A 19,789-nucleotide genomic window follows, 5' to 3' on the forward strand; every position below is an offset into this window, starting at 1 on the left:
TGAGTGAGACCCAGCGCTTCTGGGTCCCCGACACAGGGTCTCTGGGGAACGCAGCTCTGTGCTCCGAACAGAGACCCCTTCCAGGGTGGTTTTGTTGGGAACGTGAACTTGGCAGAGCTAGAGGAAGTAGGGTGCTCCTCCCGGCACCTTGAGATCAGTGTCATGGAAAATCACAGCAGCTGCTCGCTAAGCAGAAAGCAACAGTGTGTGCTGCAGAAAGAGAAAATGAGTTTTAGAAATACTTCTGGCTGCTTTCGTGGAAAGCACGAGAGCGACCATTGACACGGACTCCTGGTGGTTCCTGCTCTAAAGCTGCGGTTAAGTCTTTCGTGGGCCCCGTTTCTGCTGCCCACATGGCCTCTGGGTTAGCAAATCCCCAGTCGATGTTGGCACATCCCCTGGTTAGGGGGCCTTTCAGTGGCCACCCTCCTGACTCTGGTCTCTTCTATGTCGCATGAAAAGCATTCCCTGTGGTCTTTTCCTCCCTCTCCAGCCTTGGCCCTTGCCCCCTTTGGCCTCAGGCGTTCCCAGATCCCAGTCCACCCTTTCTCACCTCTGCTGGGAGCATTCATTTCCCTTGCACGGTCCTACCTCTATGCCTCCTCTGAGACTCAGTCAAGCCTCACTGCGGCCCCTCTTCCATGAAGCCTTCCTGGCATTCTCCTCATCACACACTCACCCCTGCCATTAGATGCCTCATGCCCTGTCCACCTCTCCAGGATTGGGCTTCTGTATTTTCTGTTTTACCCATGCTCCACAGCATTAGCCGCACTGACCACGGGGTGTTAATTCATCACGTTGTCCCTCCAGCCCAGCACATGTGAGGGGCTCAGTCCATGTGTAATGACCGAGCGATGGATATCTTGAGCTGCATGAAGATTAATGTGAGAGCAAATCTTAGCCAATAACTTCTTCCAGCATTTCATGAGACTAATCACAAGTCCCCTTATGCCCTGCAAAGATTGCATGGAGCCTTTCTTTCTGCTCTCCTCTGATTTAAGCTGGGCCACCTTTCAAAATGAGGTGTTACCTGCACTAGCTAACGTGTCTGGCTGAGCCATTGACTCTGACTTAAGAGTGGATTCAGGGAGAGGCGCCTGGGTGGCTCAGTGGGTGAAGCGTCTGCCTTTGGCTCTGATCATGATCTTAGGGTCCTGGGATTGAGCCCCAAGTTGGGCTCCCTGCTCAGCAAGGAGTCTGTTTCTCCCTCTGCCCCTCCCCCCAACCTGTGCGTGCATGCACTCACACTCCCTCTCTCTCTCAAATATACAAAAATCTTTAAAAAATAAAAAAATAATGGGTTCAGGTATTATGCCAACAGTATCTTCAGTTCATGATACACATGTGCACATACACATATGTACCTATCTGGGTTATATATATGTTAAGATATCTCTATCTTCGGTTGGTCATTGCCCGGTGCTGGGAGGGTGCGTAAGAGGTGGCTATCGTCTCTGGCTTTTGCAGGTATGAGACAAGACTTTATGAGGACTGGTGTCAGACAGTGTCAGAGAGCTCCCAGTACAATCTTTCTCGGCCACTCCTGAAACGTGACCCAGAGACGAAGCAGATCGCCGTCAACTTTAACCCCCAGGTAAGTCAGGCAGCAGGAACTTCCTTTTGGGTTCCTGAAGGGACTCCTTTAACTCTGCCGATTTCCCGGGCGAAAAGGCTTTTTATAAGAATGTGCAGAAGCTGCCTAGAAGAATTTCTACCCTGGATCTCGTTTCGCGGATGAATCCTGTGGTGCAGTGTTTTCTTAAGTTGTCCAATGTCCACAGTTTATTCCATGGCTGGCCAATAGATTTGCATTGATTTTGCACAATGGAAGATATTGCAAAATAATTTTTTAAACTTTTCCTGTGTGTGCGATAACAGCTTTATGATAAACTTGGCTTCAGACACAACGTTAGGATGGCAGTTACGCTCAAGATGAACCCATCAGGAAGTTTAAATGTCATATCCTAGATACTCGCTACATGGAATTCCAGAAGGTATATATTTAACCAGGTAATAGATATTGCTCCCCATCTTTGGACAGATGGGGTAACAGCATTACCATGTGGTACCAAACCCAGTTGACCGCATCTACCTACCTTGAACGCATGTTCCACATGAAGGCCGTTGACTAGACACAGGAGGGCCATCCCCGTATAAGAGCCCATTCCCGCCCTCCAGGAACCCACCAGCTGCTTGGGAGCTAGAACCTCAACTTGAAAAGATGTACTTTTTTTAGATCATATATGATACATCACAGTGGAGTGGCTTTGGACATAATCTAGATGACTGCTATTCAACTAGAGATGTTTTGGGTTGTCAAACATGGACTAGATGCCAGTGTCTTTGGGCGACTAGATTCTCAGGATGCTGCTGAACTTTCTAACAACACGCAGGACAGCACCCCACAACCGAGAGTTTTGTCTGAAGATGTCCGTAGTGCTGAGGTTCAGAGAGCCTGCTCTCGACGCTCAGGAGAGCAGAAGACCCTTACGCGGCATGGAGAACGCAAGGCTGGAGAACATGAAATCCAAAGGCTAGCCCAGATCAGGAAGTATATCAGAAGAAGAAAATTTCAATAATATCAGCTGCACTGAGCTAGAAGCAGTTGCCTACTTCTGTCTCAGTGACGTGTTCTCCAGGAATGCAGCATAGAGAGAGCCAGAAATGGAGTTGGTAGCCTGTGCGTGTCTTTTGAGAAAATTACGTGTTAAGTAGAACATCGATTCTGACTGGAATAAAAGTCAGCAAAGGGAGTTGGAGGGTCCATTTCTTCCCTTTGGTATGACATGAGCCTGTCATTTAACTCATTTAACTCCTTGGCATAATCTTATCAGCATTCACCGTGAGCAGTGTTGAATGTTAAATGACCAAAGTGAGGAGTTTCTGGATTACCAACTAGGCCACAGTCTAGATGTTGTAATTGTAGGAATGCAGCCTTTAGGATGAGACAATATTGAGGATGGACCACTCCTCCTCTGTATACTCCAGAGCAAGGACTCTCCCCGCCCCAATGCACAGCACATAGTAGGTGCTTTAGAGGTATCCATAGGTGAGAGGAGGAAAGGAGAGATGAAAAGGGGAGAGGGAATTAATACCTGAATTATAAAGTGAATCAAGAGGAGACCACCAAATGCACAAGTCAAAGAAGAGCTGCAAACATCCCTTAGCTCCAACTTCGAGCAATGTGACAACGGCTGTGCTAATAAGAATGAATAGAAACATATTCTAGAAGGACATAATCAGATTTGCCCCTTTGGGGCCAGGATTGGGTTATACGGGAAAACATATATATGTTTTTTAAAGTATTTCTTTAAACTATTTTAAATTCCCTATTGGCATTTAAATTATTTTCTAGTTTTATCAATCTGTATTTCATTGATCGTAGGATGCACTTTTTTTTTTTTAACATCTTGGCGTCTCTGAAAATGGCACGTGTTTATAGTTTAACACACCACATTTTTTTTCTTTCTTCTGTAGTTGGACATGAAATAATAGTGAATCTTACCACTGAAGGCATCTTACGATGAAATAAAATACAGTGTAAATAATGCTACAAGAAACATCTTTGGTTATTGTTGCATCCATCCTCAGTGGTTTCTTTGGAATAAATGCATAGAAATTGGGTAAAGAATGTCCACTTTGTGAGATTCACATGTGTCCTATCAATTTGTTCTTTAGGAAGATGGAACTCTGTCATTTTCCTGCCAGAGAGATATTATCCATTTCTTTTTTTTTTTTTTAAGATTTTATTTATTTATTCGACAGAGATAGAGACAGCCAGCGAGAGGGAACACAAGCAGGGGGAGTGAGAGGAAGAAGCAGGCTCACAGCAGAGGAGCCTGATGTGGGGCTTGATCCCATAACGCCGGGATCACGCCCTGAGCCGAAGGCAGACGCTTAACCGCTGTGCCACCCAGGCGCCCCAGATATTATCCATTTCTTCAAATCACTTTCAGCCTGTTGAACTAAATATATGTACAATATTTCAGCATTGTTTTAATTTATATTTATTTGACCACTAGTAAAGTAGAACTTTCTCATGTGTTCATTGGCCAGTTATATTTCTTCAATAAATTGCTTGTTCGTGTCTTTCTCCCACTTTGGAGTGAAAGTCCCCTTTTTTCCTCTGAATTTGTTAGAATATTTGGGAAATATTTGTCAGATATTAAGAAATCTGTTGCATTTTTTTTTTTACCCGTTGAGGTGTGTCATTTTGTTATGTGAATGATACTTTATGCTTATAAGTTTTATATTTTCTGGTTGTATGTTTGGAAGGGCCTTCTCTGGCTCAATATTATGTAAATAGCTTCCAGGTTTTAATTTTTAATAGCTATCTTGAGCTTATTCAAAGTAAGCTAGGAGGCTGAGGTCATTTCCCTGCCGAATGGTTAGCATTTGTCTTAACCCTGGGTTGGGTTGGCTGGGCAGCAGTGAAGCATTGGCCTAGAACCACTGCAGGGAGAGCTAGGAGCCAGGTGTCTCCATGCAGAGGTGGGGGGAGGGGAGCAAAAGGGGAGTGTGGACAATCTATGGCCTGGTATCTGTTTTGTCACCCATACCTATCCACATCAGTCCTCATAGGTTCGGAGGTAAATGGGATAAATAAAGGGGTCGTTGGGGCAGCAGGATGGCTCCGTCAGTTGAGCATCTGACTCTTGATTTCAGCTCAGGCCATGATCTCAGGGTTGTGGGATCGAGCCCTGCATCAGGCTCTGTGCTCAGTGCAGAGTCTGCTTGTCCTTCTCCCTCTGCTCCTCCCTGACACACACTCTCTCTCAATTAAATAAATAAAATCTTAAAATAAAAAACGGTGAAGACCAGGCTACCTAAAAGTCCAGCCAAAGGCCTCTTTTTCCATTGGACCACGTCTGCTTTGCCTCTCACTTGGGCAGTTCCTCTAAACTTAGCACCCACAGAGTTTCAGAGTGGCCTGGGTGACTTCCGTTTCCTAGTGTATCAAAACCCAAAGACATGCCAACGCAGGCTTGTTCAGAAATGAAGGGCTATGTTTGATCAAACGATTATATCTAACAAAGTTGTGCAGTGGGCATCCCCTCTCAGTTCTGTCAGTGGTTGTGTGTGTGCGACCTGGTTGGGGAGAATACCGGAAGTCTGAGTTTGAGGCTGCTCAGGCATGTGGCTGGCCTAGACCTAGTGATTCCCCTCCCTTTCACCTTCACCCCTCCATGGGAATGAACTGGCTCAGTCAGCACGAGCCCGCCACTGTGTCAGCCGTGTGGTGAAAGCATCAAGGTAGCCTGTCCTGTCCCTCATGCCACCTTTCTCGAGTTTTTGTTTGCTGTTGCTCTTTGGGATTTACTGACTTGGTAAGACCCTCTGCCTCTGAGTCCTTTTCCTTCTGCCCAAAACCCAATTTCCTTTCTCTAGATTTAAGGAACAGGTTGGAGCGGAAGTTAAGAAGGGACCCAGAAGGTCTTTGGGGCCCTCGGGTTTTCCAGTCCTTGACTGGTAATTGCTGCTTTTCCCTGCCACGGAGCTACGGCCACTTAATGCCGATTCTCCTCTCCAGCTGATTTCGGTGCTGAAGGAAATGAGTTATCTCGAGCCCAGGCAGATGCACCGCGTTCCTGAGACAGCGGCGGCCATGTTCTCCTCCAGGGAATTCTATCGGCAGCTCGTGGCCAAGTTGGAGCTGATGGCAAATTGGTACAACAAGGTGGTGAAGACTCTTGCAGAAGTGGAGTTTCCATTAGTGGAGGAAGAGCTGTGGGGTATCGATCTCCGCCTGAAAGCTGCAGAGGGAACTCTGAACTGGAAAACAGAAGGTAACGGGGCACCGCCTGGAATCTGGTGGGGAAGTTTGGGGGCCAAGATCCTGATAAAGTTGGTAGCACTGTGACTAATTCTCCCCCTCCCCCCAGTAATCTGGTTTGTGTTTGAAACACAAGCCTGCCCTCTCAGACACCTGTCCAAAGCAGAGAAGGCAAGAAGGGCTAGTATTCCTTGTTTTCCTTCTCTTTGGATATGATCGGTAGATTGAGAAAATCTTGTACCACACACTGGGGGAGGCTCCGAGGTTGAATGACACCCCCCGCAGTCTCCACCATATATTGGTTGTGCTCTGAATGAAGGCTTTTCTACATTATCACTGTGACTTAATTTTCTTCACTAGACTGTAGGTATCTTTTTTTTTTTTTTAAAGATTTATTCATTTGACAGTGCAAGAGTGGGAGGAGGGGTGGGGGGAAATAGGGTGAGGAAGAGAATCTCAAGCAGACTCCCTGCTGAGCATGGAGCCCAGTGTGGGGCTGGATCCCATGACCCATGAGATCATGACCTGAGCCAAGATCAAGAGTCGAATGCTTAACCGACTGAGCCACCCAGGCGCCCCTGGACTGTAGACATCTTAAATGGGGGTCCTATGCTTTTAATTCTCATGTATCTTCCAATCCAGTACGAATTTCATGGATGGGTTAACATTTGCAGGGTACTGCGTGTGTGTGGGGGGGATATGGAATATGAGGGGTATGGGACGTGCTTCCTACCTGCAAAGAGCTCACATTTAGTTGGGGCAACAGACATATATACAACTATAAGTCATGTAAGACAGGCTACAATAAAAAGCCATCACAGTTAAAAATAAAGCATGATGAGTCATGGGAGGGAGATTAATTCTCCTTAGAGTCCTCAAAAGAGGTCAAGTTTCAAAAGAAAGTTACAGTCCACTCAGAAGTCTTGGAATGCCATATTAAGCGAGTTTGAACTTTATTTTATATGCAAGAGGGAACAATATTTTCAACATTTAATAATGCAAAAGTGCTTAAAAAAATAAGGTCCATTAACCCAAATGAAATCATCGTGGTGCACTGGTAAGCCCCAGCCACTGTGCCAACTTCTGTGTCCTTGGTAGGTAAGCATTACCTCTTTATTTCTTTTACTCCATAATCAGGGTTATGGTAAGCGTTGGCTGTTCAACACAACTAGGAAGAAAAAGGCTCTGGTGATAACAAAGTAATCTGTGCAGAAAAGTCTTTTAAAACCTACAAATATTAGGGGTGCCTGGGTGGCTCAGTCAGTTAAGCATCTGCCTTCGGCTCAGTCCTGATCCCAGGGTCCTGGGATCGAGTCCTGCATCGGACTCCCTGCTCAGCTGGGAGTCTGCTTCTCCCTCTCCCTCCGCCCCCACTCATTCTCTCTCCCTCTCTCTCAAATAAATACATAAAATCTTAAAAAAAAAAACAACCCTACAAATATTAAATCCCTTCCTTTTATGCTAACTAGAACTATAGCTATTTCAATTGACTATGTTTCTTTGGGGGAGCAGGCATTTGGGATTATGTCATTCAAATCACCGATAGCATTCATGATCTCGAACAAAGAGTTCAGAAAGCTAAAGACAATGTGGAAGAGATCCAAAACGTCATGAAAACCTGGGTGTCTCCAATATTTAAGAGAAAAGATGGAAAAAAGGAATGCCTTCTTTCCATGGAGGATCAACATTATCGGATGGAAAAATATTACCGTCTCATCAAAGAATCTGGACTTAAGATTCACGCCCTCGTTCAGGTAATAACCAGCCTCCAGATACACATGCCGCTGGCCGAGCGAGCACATCGGGAAATGTGTTTGGGTGCAAGAAATGATTTGAAAGTGAGAACCGTCAATAGATGCTGTGTCTCCTGTATTCAGGGATGGAAGTTGATAGTGATAGCAAGAGAAGTAAAGCTAACGGGCAAGAAGAGAGGAAAGACACATTCTGGTATCAGTGTGTCAAAATCAATACTTTCTGAATGGTAGTTAAGACATTGGCATGACGTAAGTCCCATGCCAAACCCCAAGGAGATAGAAGGACATGCCGAGTATAGAACCCTGAATTAGCTTCTATACCAACCAGCCCCGACTTGCCTGCACAGTGTGGTGCGGGCCCCCAACAATATCTCCGTCACCTAGCTCTGTACGCCCAAGGACCTGAAAGATGACCATGGTCTCCCTACCTGCCTTTGGTAAAGAGAAGAAAAAGTGTGGGAGTAAGGCTCTGCCCTGCCTTGTGATCAGGGCAACCGCGTGTCTGCCATCAAAGACTGAACCATGGAAGGGAGATGTAAGTGGCCACCGGCTACGGTCCTACCCCATCTGCCCTACACTGGCCAGTTCTAGCAGATTGATCTCATGCCCAAAGTCGGTAACAAATCATACTTGCTATTTGGAATTATCCGTGGTTTGAAGCAAGTAACGTGTTGTACTTTGGACTTCGTTAATTTCATTTATCTGTCTTCTAGTTCGTTAGTTTCTGCTCTTTGTTCTTTATCCTTTCTTTTCTTAATTGGGGTTATGATGCTCACCTTCCCTCCCCCCCCCCCCCCCCCCCCCGCAACCTAAGGGCAAAAACTTAGGGGATAGATTTTAAGCCTTTGTTCTTTTTGAATACAGGCATTTGACATAATTTTCCCCATAACTAGAGCTGTGCTCTAGTTACATTCCACAAATTTCATGTCCCTCTTTTCCATTGTCGTTCAGTCTTAAATTTTTTTTGCTTCTGACTCATCCTTTAACTCAACGGCCGTTTAGAAGTGCATTGTTTCATTTCCACACGTTCAGGGCTTCTCTGGATAACTTGATGAAATTGACATCTAGTTCAGTCCCGCTGTGATCAGAGAAAATACTCTCTAAGATCTGAATTGTTTGGAATTCACCGAGACTTGTTCCATGACCTAGAACACTGTCCATTTTATTGCATGTTCCTTGCACACTTGAAAATACATTTATTCATCCATCGTTGGGTATTGTGTCCTATAAATATCAATCAGTTCAAAGTGGTTGATAGTATTGTGCAGATCTTCTGTATGGTTTCTGAGTTTTTTGTCCATTCGTTCTACCATTTACTGCAGGTAGAGTGTTAAAATTTCAGAGCCTGTGATGATTTGTCTAAGCCTTTAGTGTGGTCAGAGTTTTCGTCAAGTATTTGATGTTCTTTTTCTTCTTTTTTTAAAAGATTTATTTATTTTAGGGGGGAGGGGCAGAGGGAGAAGGGAGGAGGGTCTTAAGCAGACTCTGCACTGAGCGTGGAGCCCTTGTGGGGCTCGATCTCCAGACTCTGAGATCATGACCTGAGCTGAAACCAAGAGTAGGATGCTTAACTGACTGAGGCACCCAGGTGCCCTTGACTCTCTTTTACTACAAACACATTTATAATTGTTACAACTTCTTGATGAATTGACTACTTTATTCTTATGAAATTCTATTTTTATTTCTCAGAACACTCCCTTACCCTGAGGTCTCTTTTTTCCTGTTTTAGTACTCTAGTCTTGCCTTCCAGATTCACCGTTCCTACTTTGCCCTACCTATCTTCCCACCCTTCTACATTCTACATACCTGTTTGTTTCTTTGGATTCAAAGTTCTTCTCTTACAGACAGTATAGTGGAGACTTACTTTCCTAACAACTCTGCCGATTAACCAGAATGTTTAGACTATTACATTGAACGTCATTATTGGTATCATTTACTTCAGCTCACCATCTTGCCATTTCCTATTTGCTTTATGTCTGTTTTGCTTTTCTGTTTTTCCTTTCCTACCTTCTTGTTGTTAGCTATTTTTTTTTAAATATTCTGATTTCTCAGTGGGCATTCCATCTTGTTGCATGACATTTGCTGTGGTGGTTCTGGGGTTATTGTGACTCAAATGAATCACAATCAATTTCGAGTTTTCCTGTGAAATACAGGAACCTAGCCACAGTATGGTTCAATTGGACTCCGACTCTTGATTTTGGCTCAGGTCATGATCTCGGGGTCCTGGGAGGGAGCCTGCTTTAGGATTCTCTCCTTCTCCCTCTGCCCCTACCCCTCACACACTCTCTCTCTCTCTCTCTCAAATAAATAAATCTTTAAAAAAATAAATAAAAACTCAAGAAAAAATATTTATAGTATTTTATATTCACCTACATACTCACCATTTCCAGACTTTTTTTTTTTTTTTCTTTCCTGGAAAACGGACCTGCCACCTGTGGTCAGTTCTCTGCAGCCTGAAGAGTGAAGAACTCCCTTTAGTCTTTCTTGCAGATCTTGCAGTGTGTGAATGACACACATTCTCAGTTTTTCTTTCTCTGACATGTCCTTATTTCACCTTTGTTTTTGAAGAATAGTTTCATTGGATATAGAATTCTGCATAGACAGTTTTGTCTTACAAACATTATTTCCTTTTCTCCTCCCCCCCCCCAGTGTTTCTGAGAAGCCAGCCGTGATTTGTGTCTCTGTTCCTCTCTATGTACTGTATTGTTTCTCTCAGGCTGCTTTTAATAGATTCTTTTGTTTTGTTTTGTTTTAAGATTTTATGTATTTATTCGACAGAGATAGAGACAGCCAGCGAGAGAGGGAACACAAGCAGGGGGAATGGGAGAGGAAGAAGCAGGCTCATAGCAGAGGAGCCTGATGTAGGGCTCGATCCCAGAACGCGGGGATCACGCCCTGAGCCGAAGGCAGACGCTTAATGACTGCATCACCCAGGCGCCCCTAATAGATTCTTTTTTTAATCTTTGTAATTTTTTTTTCCTGTCTCACTGCGATGTGCCCAAATAGGTTTGCTTTCTGTTCACCCAGCTCAGAGTTTGTGAGCCTCTTGAACCTGTTTTTCATCATCTTTAATGATGTTTGAGGAGTTTTCAAATCAGATGATGACACTCTTGTCTGCTAATGCCAACATCTCTTTTATTTTCTGAGTCATCGTTTTTTTTTTTTTTTTAATGTGACAGAAGTTGATTTTTCTCCCACATGAGATAAATCTGAGGAAGAGGCATTCCAGAATTGGTATGGCAATTATTTGCTGAGTCTATTCTTGGTGTTTTTTTCCTCTCTCCATTAAATGTCACGCTTCCCTGCCTCTTTGCATGTCTAGTAATTTTTTTGTTCTGTTCTAGTCATGTTGGATGCTGCTTTAGAATGGAGTTGTGATTTCCCTGAAAGAGTTTGCGTGTTTGCTTTGGCAGGCAGTTAACCTACCAGTGGGTCAGCTTGATTCTGTCGAGCCTCAAAGTTGAGCTTTGTGGGGATGGGTCTAAGGAGGCCTTACTGAAGGGCAGCCCTAACCCCCAAAGTATGGTGTTTCTGGGATCTCAGCAGAATTCCTGGGCTATCTGTAAGGCCTTCTATTATTTCTGATAGAACAGGAACGTTGTCCAGTACCGTATGACCACACGATCTCTGTGCAGCTTATGACAACTGGGCTCTGCCCAGCCTTACCGAGCCTGGCCCTTGGGATATGCAGCTTCATATTCAACGATTCAAGGAGACTCCGCGATCTCCGTAGCCCCCAAACCCCCATTGCTGGTTTTTTTTTTTCTGCCCAGCAGGAAGGATGTCTGTCATTGCTGTCCACGTCCCTGAGCTACAGTTTGGAAAGTGCCTCTAGGTAGAAAGCCAGGTGGTTGTGAAGCTCAGCTTGAGGATTTCTCTTTTCTGAGGATCACATCCCTGTTCTCTAGTTGCCCCCAAGGAATTGTTTCTTGGATCCAGCTGTGTAGTTATACGTAGCGGAATGGCAGGTCAGATCTCATTCCTCTGTCTCGGCTGGAATCAGAAACTCAAGCCATTTCTTTCTTAGTTCACAGAAATTCTAATATTTTGCTCCTCTGACCACAGTAGAGCTGAGGTAAAAGGTCGAAATGTAGAGATAGCCGCACGGATGGTGTGACATTATGGAGGAGATAGGAGGATTCTATAAAGCAGTCATAAAAATGAAATGTTTAAAAAAAAAATAAGCAGACAGACACACACACTTCTGAGAGCAACTCGATATTGTCACTGTATTATTTGTGTGATGATGGGCTTTAAGTCATTAAGAAAATCTATCTACTTTGAAAAGAAAGGGGTATGTAATGCATTTTAGACCTTTTAGAGTTTTGTCACTTAAAGACAGGATCATGAGGGTTTTTTTTTTTAATCCAGGGGGGTTTATACAAGGAAATGTTTGTAAAGGGGTGTGCGTTGCCTTAAAAAAACGTACTTCCACAAAGTCGTTACCACTTTGTTTGAAGGTCTGGGATAAATGGAAAGTTGAGGTCAGGAGGCTTGATAATGAATGGGGTGATGAGTAGGTGGGATGTGTGTGTGTGCCGTGCCATCAGGTAAGGGAGGGGGTTGGGGGGAGGGAACACACGCGTGTTCCTTTATGTCAATGCATTTTCTTTTATTTCTCTTTTTGGGGGAGTGGGGCAAAGGGAGAGGGGGAGAGAGAGAATCTTAAGCAGGCTCCATGCCCAGCACAGAGCCCAACATGGGCCTTAATCTCATGACCCTGAGATTGTGACCTGAGCTGAAATCAAGAGTCGGCTGCTTAACCGACGGAGTCACCCAGGTGCCCCTATGTGTATGGATTTTCTAAATCACTGAGAATGATGGCTTTTAATAGTAAATGCCCCGAACAAAGCAGTCCAGCTCATTTCTAAGGACTAGCCAGGAAATGCTTTACTTGCTTGAACCCCAAATTTCTTACATGCCTGAATCCTGAAGCCCTCTACCCGTAGCGTCCCTTCCTCTCTCTGCCCGAACTTCTGCCTTGTTGTAGCTTCTGCCATAGCACAGCCGTCTGCACTTATAAATCATACCCTGTGTCCCATTTTTCCTGGGAAAGTGGCCTGACCCCCATCCTCCTCTCTCGGGGACAGAATGAGACCCCATATTCCCTTCGTGGATTAACTTCGTGTTCCTTTCACTCAGTGGGTTATACCCATTAGACAGAATGGATTCGAAATATATGTAATAGCAAAGTTTTCACAAGAATGCTTCCCCCTGCCTTGGTGGTGTTTTTATTCCCATTAATGATAACTAGCCAGTTCTTCCATATTATTAAGTATGGTTTAAAGCCGCTCTTCTTTATTCTGTAGGAAAATCTAGGTCTGTTTGCAGCAGACCCAACCTCTAATATCTGGAAGACTTACCTTAACTACATTGATGAGATGCTGCTGAATGGATTCTTTCTTGCCATCGAGTGCTCCCTCAAGTACCTCCTGGAAAACACTGGTATTTACTGGCTTACATGGATGCGTGAGATTGAGTGCTTTGTGCCTTTTCTCAAAATGTTGTGGATGCTTTGTGAATCGTACGTAGTAAAATAGCCAAGGTATTGAGTTTCTACATTGTTCCCAGAAAAAAGATTTCTCGCTCTTTGAAACTCGGGTGGCAAACCAGGCTCTGAGATAGCGAAGCCCATAGCAAAAGCTTAAGTGCCGATTCAATCTAAATAAAGCTTCGTAAAGAGGACGAAGTTGGAGCAGCAGGTAGCACAGTTAATAATGGCGGCTTCCTCTGGACTGGGCTCATGGCAGTGTGAGGGGGGCATTCTGTGCCTTGCAGCTTAATATACTCTATCTCTGTAGCCTTTTGAGAGCACAGGGAGGTTGTCGTAGTCAGGTTAAGTGGAAGAAACAAGTTTTTCTGTGTGAAAAGGAGGCAAGCTAGGGATGAGGTCGCTTTCACAAGGAAAAGGGATGTTAAGAAGGTCATGGGCATTCTCTGAAGCTGTTACAAAAATAGCTTTGGATTTGTGATGAATAAACCGAGTTAAGATACACAGGGCCAACCTTGGCTAGGAGGTGGTGGGATGGAAGGAGAGGAAGAGTTCAGGAAAACATTGAATTAGACCTTCACGTTCTAGTAGATTCTGAGGAGCTTGGTAAGGGTCCCCTTGACGAATTCGTCAAAATGGAAAGGCTGAGGTGAATAGTTTGAAGCCAGAGGATGAAAGTGTTTAAGAGAGAGGTTAAGACGTCAAGTCCGACCCAAGGAAAGAAAGAAAATCCAGTGGTAAGATGGGTAGGTCAAGATCCGTGTCCAGATACTCGGCCCAAACAAGAGGGCATGAGAATCCTGGGCTGGGGATACAGAGGGAAGCAAGGCCCAGAGCTCGGTGTGTTGCAAATGGGCAAAACCCCCGTGGTCTTGGTAGGTGGAGTGACTGAGGTCAGAAACATGCTCTTTGTTTGCAGGGTGCCCCAAATCAAGATCAGGCAGCGGGAAACAGGCCCTGGGATAGTCAGCATGGTGGGGAACCGCCTTCTGGAGCCTGGGGGCAAGTAGCCAGTGGGGCACGGCGTGTAGCCACTGAGATGGAAGAACTGGCCCCTAGAGACCAACAGTGATCACCTTAGTGGACCAACCAAACCTCCTCTAATGTTGGAGGTTCACGGGGCCTCAGCCATGCTCTAGAAGATCCTGGAAGATGCCCCAGCACACCTGGCACAGGTGCTGCCTGGGAAATGCTTCCCAAACATAGTGACTCCATGCTTGACCGATGCCTATCCAGTTCTCCCGATCTGGGCTGTCTGGAGTGTCCCTTGTCCTCCTTCTGTGGGGGAGAGAGAGGGGAACAAGAGGATGGACAGGACATGGTGGGGGTCCTTCAAGATTGCGAAAGTGACCTGTCCGTGGAATGGGTGAGAAAGAGAAATGTACTTTCTTCACCACATTGAATGGGCAGGCGCTGGACTTGGCAAGTGCCTGAGCCAAGGAGCTCTAGATGAAATCTTGAAGGCACTGGTTCTCTAAGGGGGGAGGAGAGGGAACCTAAGAAGGGTAGCCTCTGAGAAGAAGAGAGCACTGTGACCCTTTGCAGTAGCCCAGTCGGACTGCTTTATCCTCCCAGCTGCCCTTGAGCCTTTCCACCGTCCTGTGCTTGGTGAGGCCAACACCATTCCCACGGCTTGGGCTAGACTCCCTGTCACCTCTTAGAATGCAAACCCTACCTAGGTTCGATGCTATCCACTCTATCCAGAAATGCTGTCCTCCCTCTTCACTCCTAAAGTGACTGACTTGTACCAAGGTGGCAGAACCACGAAGATAATCTGGCTTGTATGGTAATGATGATGTCATTGCATCGAACCTAGGGATTAGGTTCTCACTGCAGCACATGGGACAGAAATCTCATGGAGTCAGAATGGTCTTGTGAGTCTTTTACAGCCTATAAACTGTATGTAACCTGATCTATCAAATTCTTAGTATCTCACACATACAGTAATGCAGGATATATCATGAGTCCATATGCAAAGCATAATATTCTAGGTGTTTTAAAAAACTATTCCATGAGAGTAGTATAATTTCTGTGCATTGCCTTAAGTCAAATACACATTTGATGGGATACTTCTGAATCCAGTAATGCATATTTATCAGCCCCACAATTTTGAAGGCAAGGCCCTGGTCTTACATAGCTTTGAGGATCCCACCATCATTTTAGTTGGGGTGAATGACAAAGCTATGGTAACCAGAACTCCACCAATAATGTGGCTTACGGGACAAAGAGTTCTAGTCCCCAAGTTCTAGCCTAAGGGGAGTGTTTCGGGTTAGTGGGCAGGTGCTCGCCATGCTGTGGTTCTGCCATGTTCTAGGGCCGTGGCTTCATTTCTGTGGTTGAGCTGGGTCATCGCCACATCCTGGCTCTCGTCCATGAGCAGGGAAGAGAGCGAGGGTAGAGATGGCCACCCTGCTGCCTCCAGGGCCACAGCCCAGAAGTGGCAGCCATCACTCCTCTCCACGTTCCACCCGTGAGCCAACCCTGCTGCCCGGCTAACCGCAAGCAGGGCTGCGAAAGGCAGCCACGTGCCCACTCTTACCTCCGCTTCTGGGGAGGAAGGGGGTAACAGATTCCGAGGGGTTTCCACCACCCACAGCAGCCGGCACATCACGGTCTCCCAAATATTTCCACAGTCAAGGAGACCTACAAATATAAGCGGTTATTAATAAAAATTTAAGCACTAATCTTGTACTTGCAACATCTTGCTCCCTGTTATATTTTGATTTAAATTTAGCAAGGCAAGTTAGTCTAGCAAGTAATCAGGAGCCTGTTAATTATTTATACTGTTTTTAAATTTTTTATTACTAGGACTACAGGATTAAAAGAAGTTCTATTTTTTTCGTGGAAAAAGATCAGAACAGGCAGGGTAGTAACCTTGTTTTTCCTGCCAACGCAACTACTGACAAGCGCGCCACAGCGCACCTAGTGGCTACCGGTGGAATTGCATGGGTTGTGCCTGGGGCGAAATGAGCCGCTTTCGAGAAATTAGCTTTGCAAAATCAACCTGTTCTCAGCTAGAGGCCATTCGGCCCCCCTCGCTTCCCCAACCTAGGCATCTGGGAATGTGAAAGGGGACTGGCTTGGGTTGTTTAGTCACTGGGACGTGCCCTCCGAGAACAGGAGGGTAAATGTCCTGCAATGCCCAGCACAGATTGGCACAAGAATTGGCCTATTCCAAATGTCAGTGGTTCCCCTGTTGGTAAACACTGCAAGACTGTCACCCTCACCTTTTCTGGGGGGTTAGCAAATTTTACATTTCCATTTTCCTCTACCCAAACAGCATCTAGCAAGGAAAGAAATGTTCTGAGCACCTTACAAATGGGTACTGCCCTTCGCCCACGTTAACCGTTCCTCTTTGTTCGGTGCGTGCGCGCTTTCCTTGTTTTTCAGAATGTAAGGCAGGCCTCACGCCGATATTTGAAGCCCAGCTGAGCTTAGCCATACCGGAATTAGTTTTCTCTCCGTCCCTGGAGTACGGCGCGAAGGGTGGTTTCTATGACGCTGTTGAGGGTCTGATCGCCAGCATTTTTGGAATGTCGTCTTTGGTGCCACGGCTTTCCCCCCAGAACGGCTCTCCCGACTACCAGGTACAGATCAGCAACCACCCTGCCTTCCAGCCCAGTCTGCAAACTTCCTGCAAAGCGTAGGCGTAACCCACCCGCTGTTGCCTACCCCCTTGCCCCCCCCCCCGCAGGTGGACGTGGAGGGCATGGCCCATTTGGCAGGCATGCGGAGCACGCTTCTGGACAGGGTGCAGAGCATGATGGGGCTCTGCTGCGACTATCGGAATGCCTTCAGCCAGTACGCGTACCTCTACGTGGAGGACCGGAGGGAGGTTCTGAGCCAGTTCCTGTTGTACGGACGCGTCCTCACCCCCGAGGAGATGGAAGCGTACGCGGAAGATGGCGTTCCAGAGAATCCTCCTCTTCTCCATCAGTTCAAAGCCCAGATCGACTCCTATGAAAAGCTCTATGAAGAAGTGTGCAGGCTGGAGCCCATCAAGGTGTTTGACGGCTGGATGAAAATTGACCTCCGACCCCTTAAAGCATCTCTGCTGACTGTAATTAAGAGGTGGAGCCTCACGTTCAAGCAGCACCTGGTCGACTACGTCACCGACAGGTAGTACCGCTGTTCTCGTTTCTTCCAGCCTCCCAGGCTGCTGGGGACACCATGTTTGGCATCTTCATATTTTTCCCCGATGGGTTCATTGGTTCAATTCATAAATGAAAACAGCTGGTTCAGGTTCCAGGCCCTTGGACGCCAGCGGTAACTCGGTTCACCAGACGTGGCCTCTTTTTCTTTGATTTTCCCTTCGGTGCCCCGCGTGTGAGAAGCACTCAGGAAGTGGTAAATAACGTTCTAGGCGGTAGTAGCAGATCCGGGCTTACTTTGCAGCCCTGACTGGGAAATGTCTTTAAGCCCGGGAAGCAGAGGGGTTCTAATGGACCTCTTCGATTTTGTCTCCCACTTGCCCCTTGTCTCCGATTATCCAGCTGTGCCGTGTGCAGAGTCACTAAAGCCCCACAGCCCCCGATGCCCGTCTGTGCCATCCTAGCCATGGGACAGACTGGACCTGCAAAGGTCTGTTCCCCTGTGCCCCTCGACTCTCCAGCGCCAGGCTCTCCCAGCCAGAGTGTCGGGGGGGGGGTAGTCACAGTCCCTCTGTGCAGCTCCAGGAGAGCCAACCTGACCCCTTCCTTGAGTTTGGGGGGTGGTCTTGCCTAATGCTCCCGCTGCCCTGCTCACAGATCTAGGATCTAACGCTGGGAGCAGAAAGGAAACGGCCCCCCATCAAGGATGCATCTGTTTGCAAATGAATTCCAAGAGATTTTGCCAGGGTGATGGTCCTCCTGCTCTAGAAAACTCCAGGAGAGCATTGTGGGACGTTTCAAGTGGATTTGCCAGGGGTTCTTTACGAAGGGGCCAGTTTCCCACATTCACAAGAACTTGGGCTCCCTGAGAAGCTGAGAGGCAAGAAAGGGAAACGCTGGGAGGAGGTGGGGCAGAAACAGAGCCGTCTGTGAATGTAGCTGCTCGAGGTCCCTTTCCACAGGTAGGTCTGGCCACCCAGGGACACAGAGGCATGTTTCAAAATGTAGGTCTTATCATTTCTTATGTGTGGCAGGGCCAACCGAGACTTTTTGGTATTTGACATATACTGGGTCTAATCTTGGGCTAACTGTGTGTATTGCAAATACAGTCTCCCGTTGTGCAGCCTGACTTCCCATACTAGCCCCGTGCATTCATTTTTTCCCTTACATTGCATTCTTTTGTCTTTTTTACATAAATCCTTTTTCACTCTGAGATCCTAAGGATGCTCTCCCATGCCCTTACCTAAAAGGTTTATGGTTTTATCTTTCGCATTCAGTAGCCCCTTGTCTGCTGTTGCATTGTATGACAAAGTCCTAATTACTCTAGTTTTGTCCTAAATCTCGATCTCTCTCGCAGGGCAAGTCCCCGCCTTGTTCATTGTCATGAAGACTATCTCCAGGATTTCTTGGCCCTTACTATTTCACATAAATTTAAAAATCTATTTGTAGGAGGAGACATGTGTTGGGATTTTGATTATATTTGCAGTGACTATAGTTCAACTTGAGGACAAGGGTCATCCTTACACACTGAGTGGTCCTGCCCAAGAACACGTCATCTTTCCATTTCTTTTTGCCTTTAATGTCTTTCAATGACGTTTTGTAATCATTACCTTTAAAACAAGTCTCATGTCTTTAAGATTCATTCCGAGGCATTTTAATTTCAGGCTCCCAGTATAAACGATATTTTAAAATCGTGTTTTCTGGGAAATGGAATTGATTTCTGTTTATTGATTTTGTCTCAAGTGTCTCTGCTAAATGAACTTATTAATTGCAATAATTTAGCTGTGCACTCTTTTGGATTTGTTGTTACATAGTCATGAGCCACAAATTTATAATAGTTTTATTTCTTCCATCTCGGTGTTTTTTTTTTAATGCACTATATCACTATTTTTTTCTTGCCACACTGGCTGGGACTCAAGGTTTGATGTTGAATAAAGTGGTAATGACAGGTACCCTTATCTTGTCCGATCTTAAAGGGGAATGCTGCGAGGTTTCACCACTAAGCCTAATATTTGCTGTGAGGTTTTTTTTTTGTTTTTTTTTTTAAGATTTTATATATAGGAAGATCCGTAGGGGAAGAAAGGGATAAAGAAAGGTGGGGTAATCAGAAGAGGGAATGAAGCATGAGAGACTATGGACTCTGAGAAACAAACTGAGGGCTTCAGAGGGGAGGGTGGTGGGGGATTGGGATAGACCGGTGATGGGTAGTAAGGAGAGCACGTATTGCATGGTGCAGTGGNTGGGTGTTATACGCAACTAATGAATCATCGAACTTTACATCAGAAACCAGGGATGTACTGTATGGTGACTAACATACTATAATAAAAAAAAATTAAAATATAAAAATTAAAAAAAGATTTTATATATTTATTTATTTGAGAGAGAGAGAGCTGGGGGAGGAGCAGAAGGAGAGGGACAAGCAGACTGCACGCTGAGCATGAAGCCCAGTGTGGGGCTTAATCCCATGACTCTGAGATCATGACCTGAGCTGAAATTAAGAGTGGGATGCTTAACTGACTGAGCCACCCAGGCTCCCCTTGCTGGGAGTTTTTGTGGATTCTATTTATGGAATTAAAGAAGTTCCCTTCTTTCTTTCTTTCTTTCTTTTTTTTTTTTTAATTTATTTTTTTAGTAATCTCTGCACGCAGTGTGGGCCTCTAACAGCCCCCAAGATCGGGTC

The 19,789-nt window shown here is 45.7% G+C and overlaps 1 protein-coding gene across 1 annotated transcript in view; it reads left to right on the forward strand.

Moving 5' to 3' along the window:
- DNAH9 (dynein axonemal heavy chain 9) overlaps positions 1-19,789 on the forward strand; it is a 1,064,222-nt gene that overhangs the window by 37,066 nt on the left and 1,007,367 nt on the right. Inside the window, exons 12-17 of the mRNA XM_034647281.1 lie at positions 1,468-1,594; positions 5,531-5,786; positions 7,286-7,527; positions 12,837-12,972; positions 16,409-16,605; positions 16,713-17,137. Coding sequence (XP_034503172.1) covers positions 1,468-1,594; positions 5,531-5,786; positions 7,286-7,527; positions 12,837-12,972; positions 16,409-16,605; positions 16,713-17,137 — 1,383 coding nt within the window. The remainder of the gene's footprint in view (positions 1-1,467; positions 1,595-5,530; positions 5,787-7,285; positions 7,528-12,836; positions 12,973-16,408; positions 16,606-16,712; positions 17,138-19,789) is intronic.

This window comes from Ailuropoda melanoleuca, chromosome 17 (genome assembly GCF_002007445.2).
Source record: "Ailuropoda melanoleuca isolate Jingjing chromosome 17, ASM200744v2, whole genome shotgun sequence".
In the NCBI taxonomy this organism is placed as follows: Eukaryota; Metazoa; Chordata; class Mammalia; order Carnivora; family Ursidae; genus Ailuropoda; species Ailuropoda melanoleuca.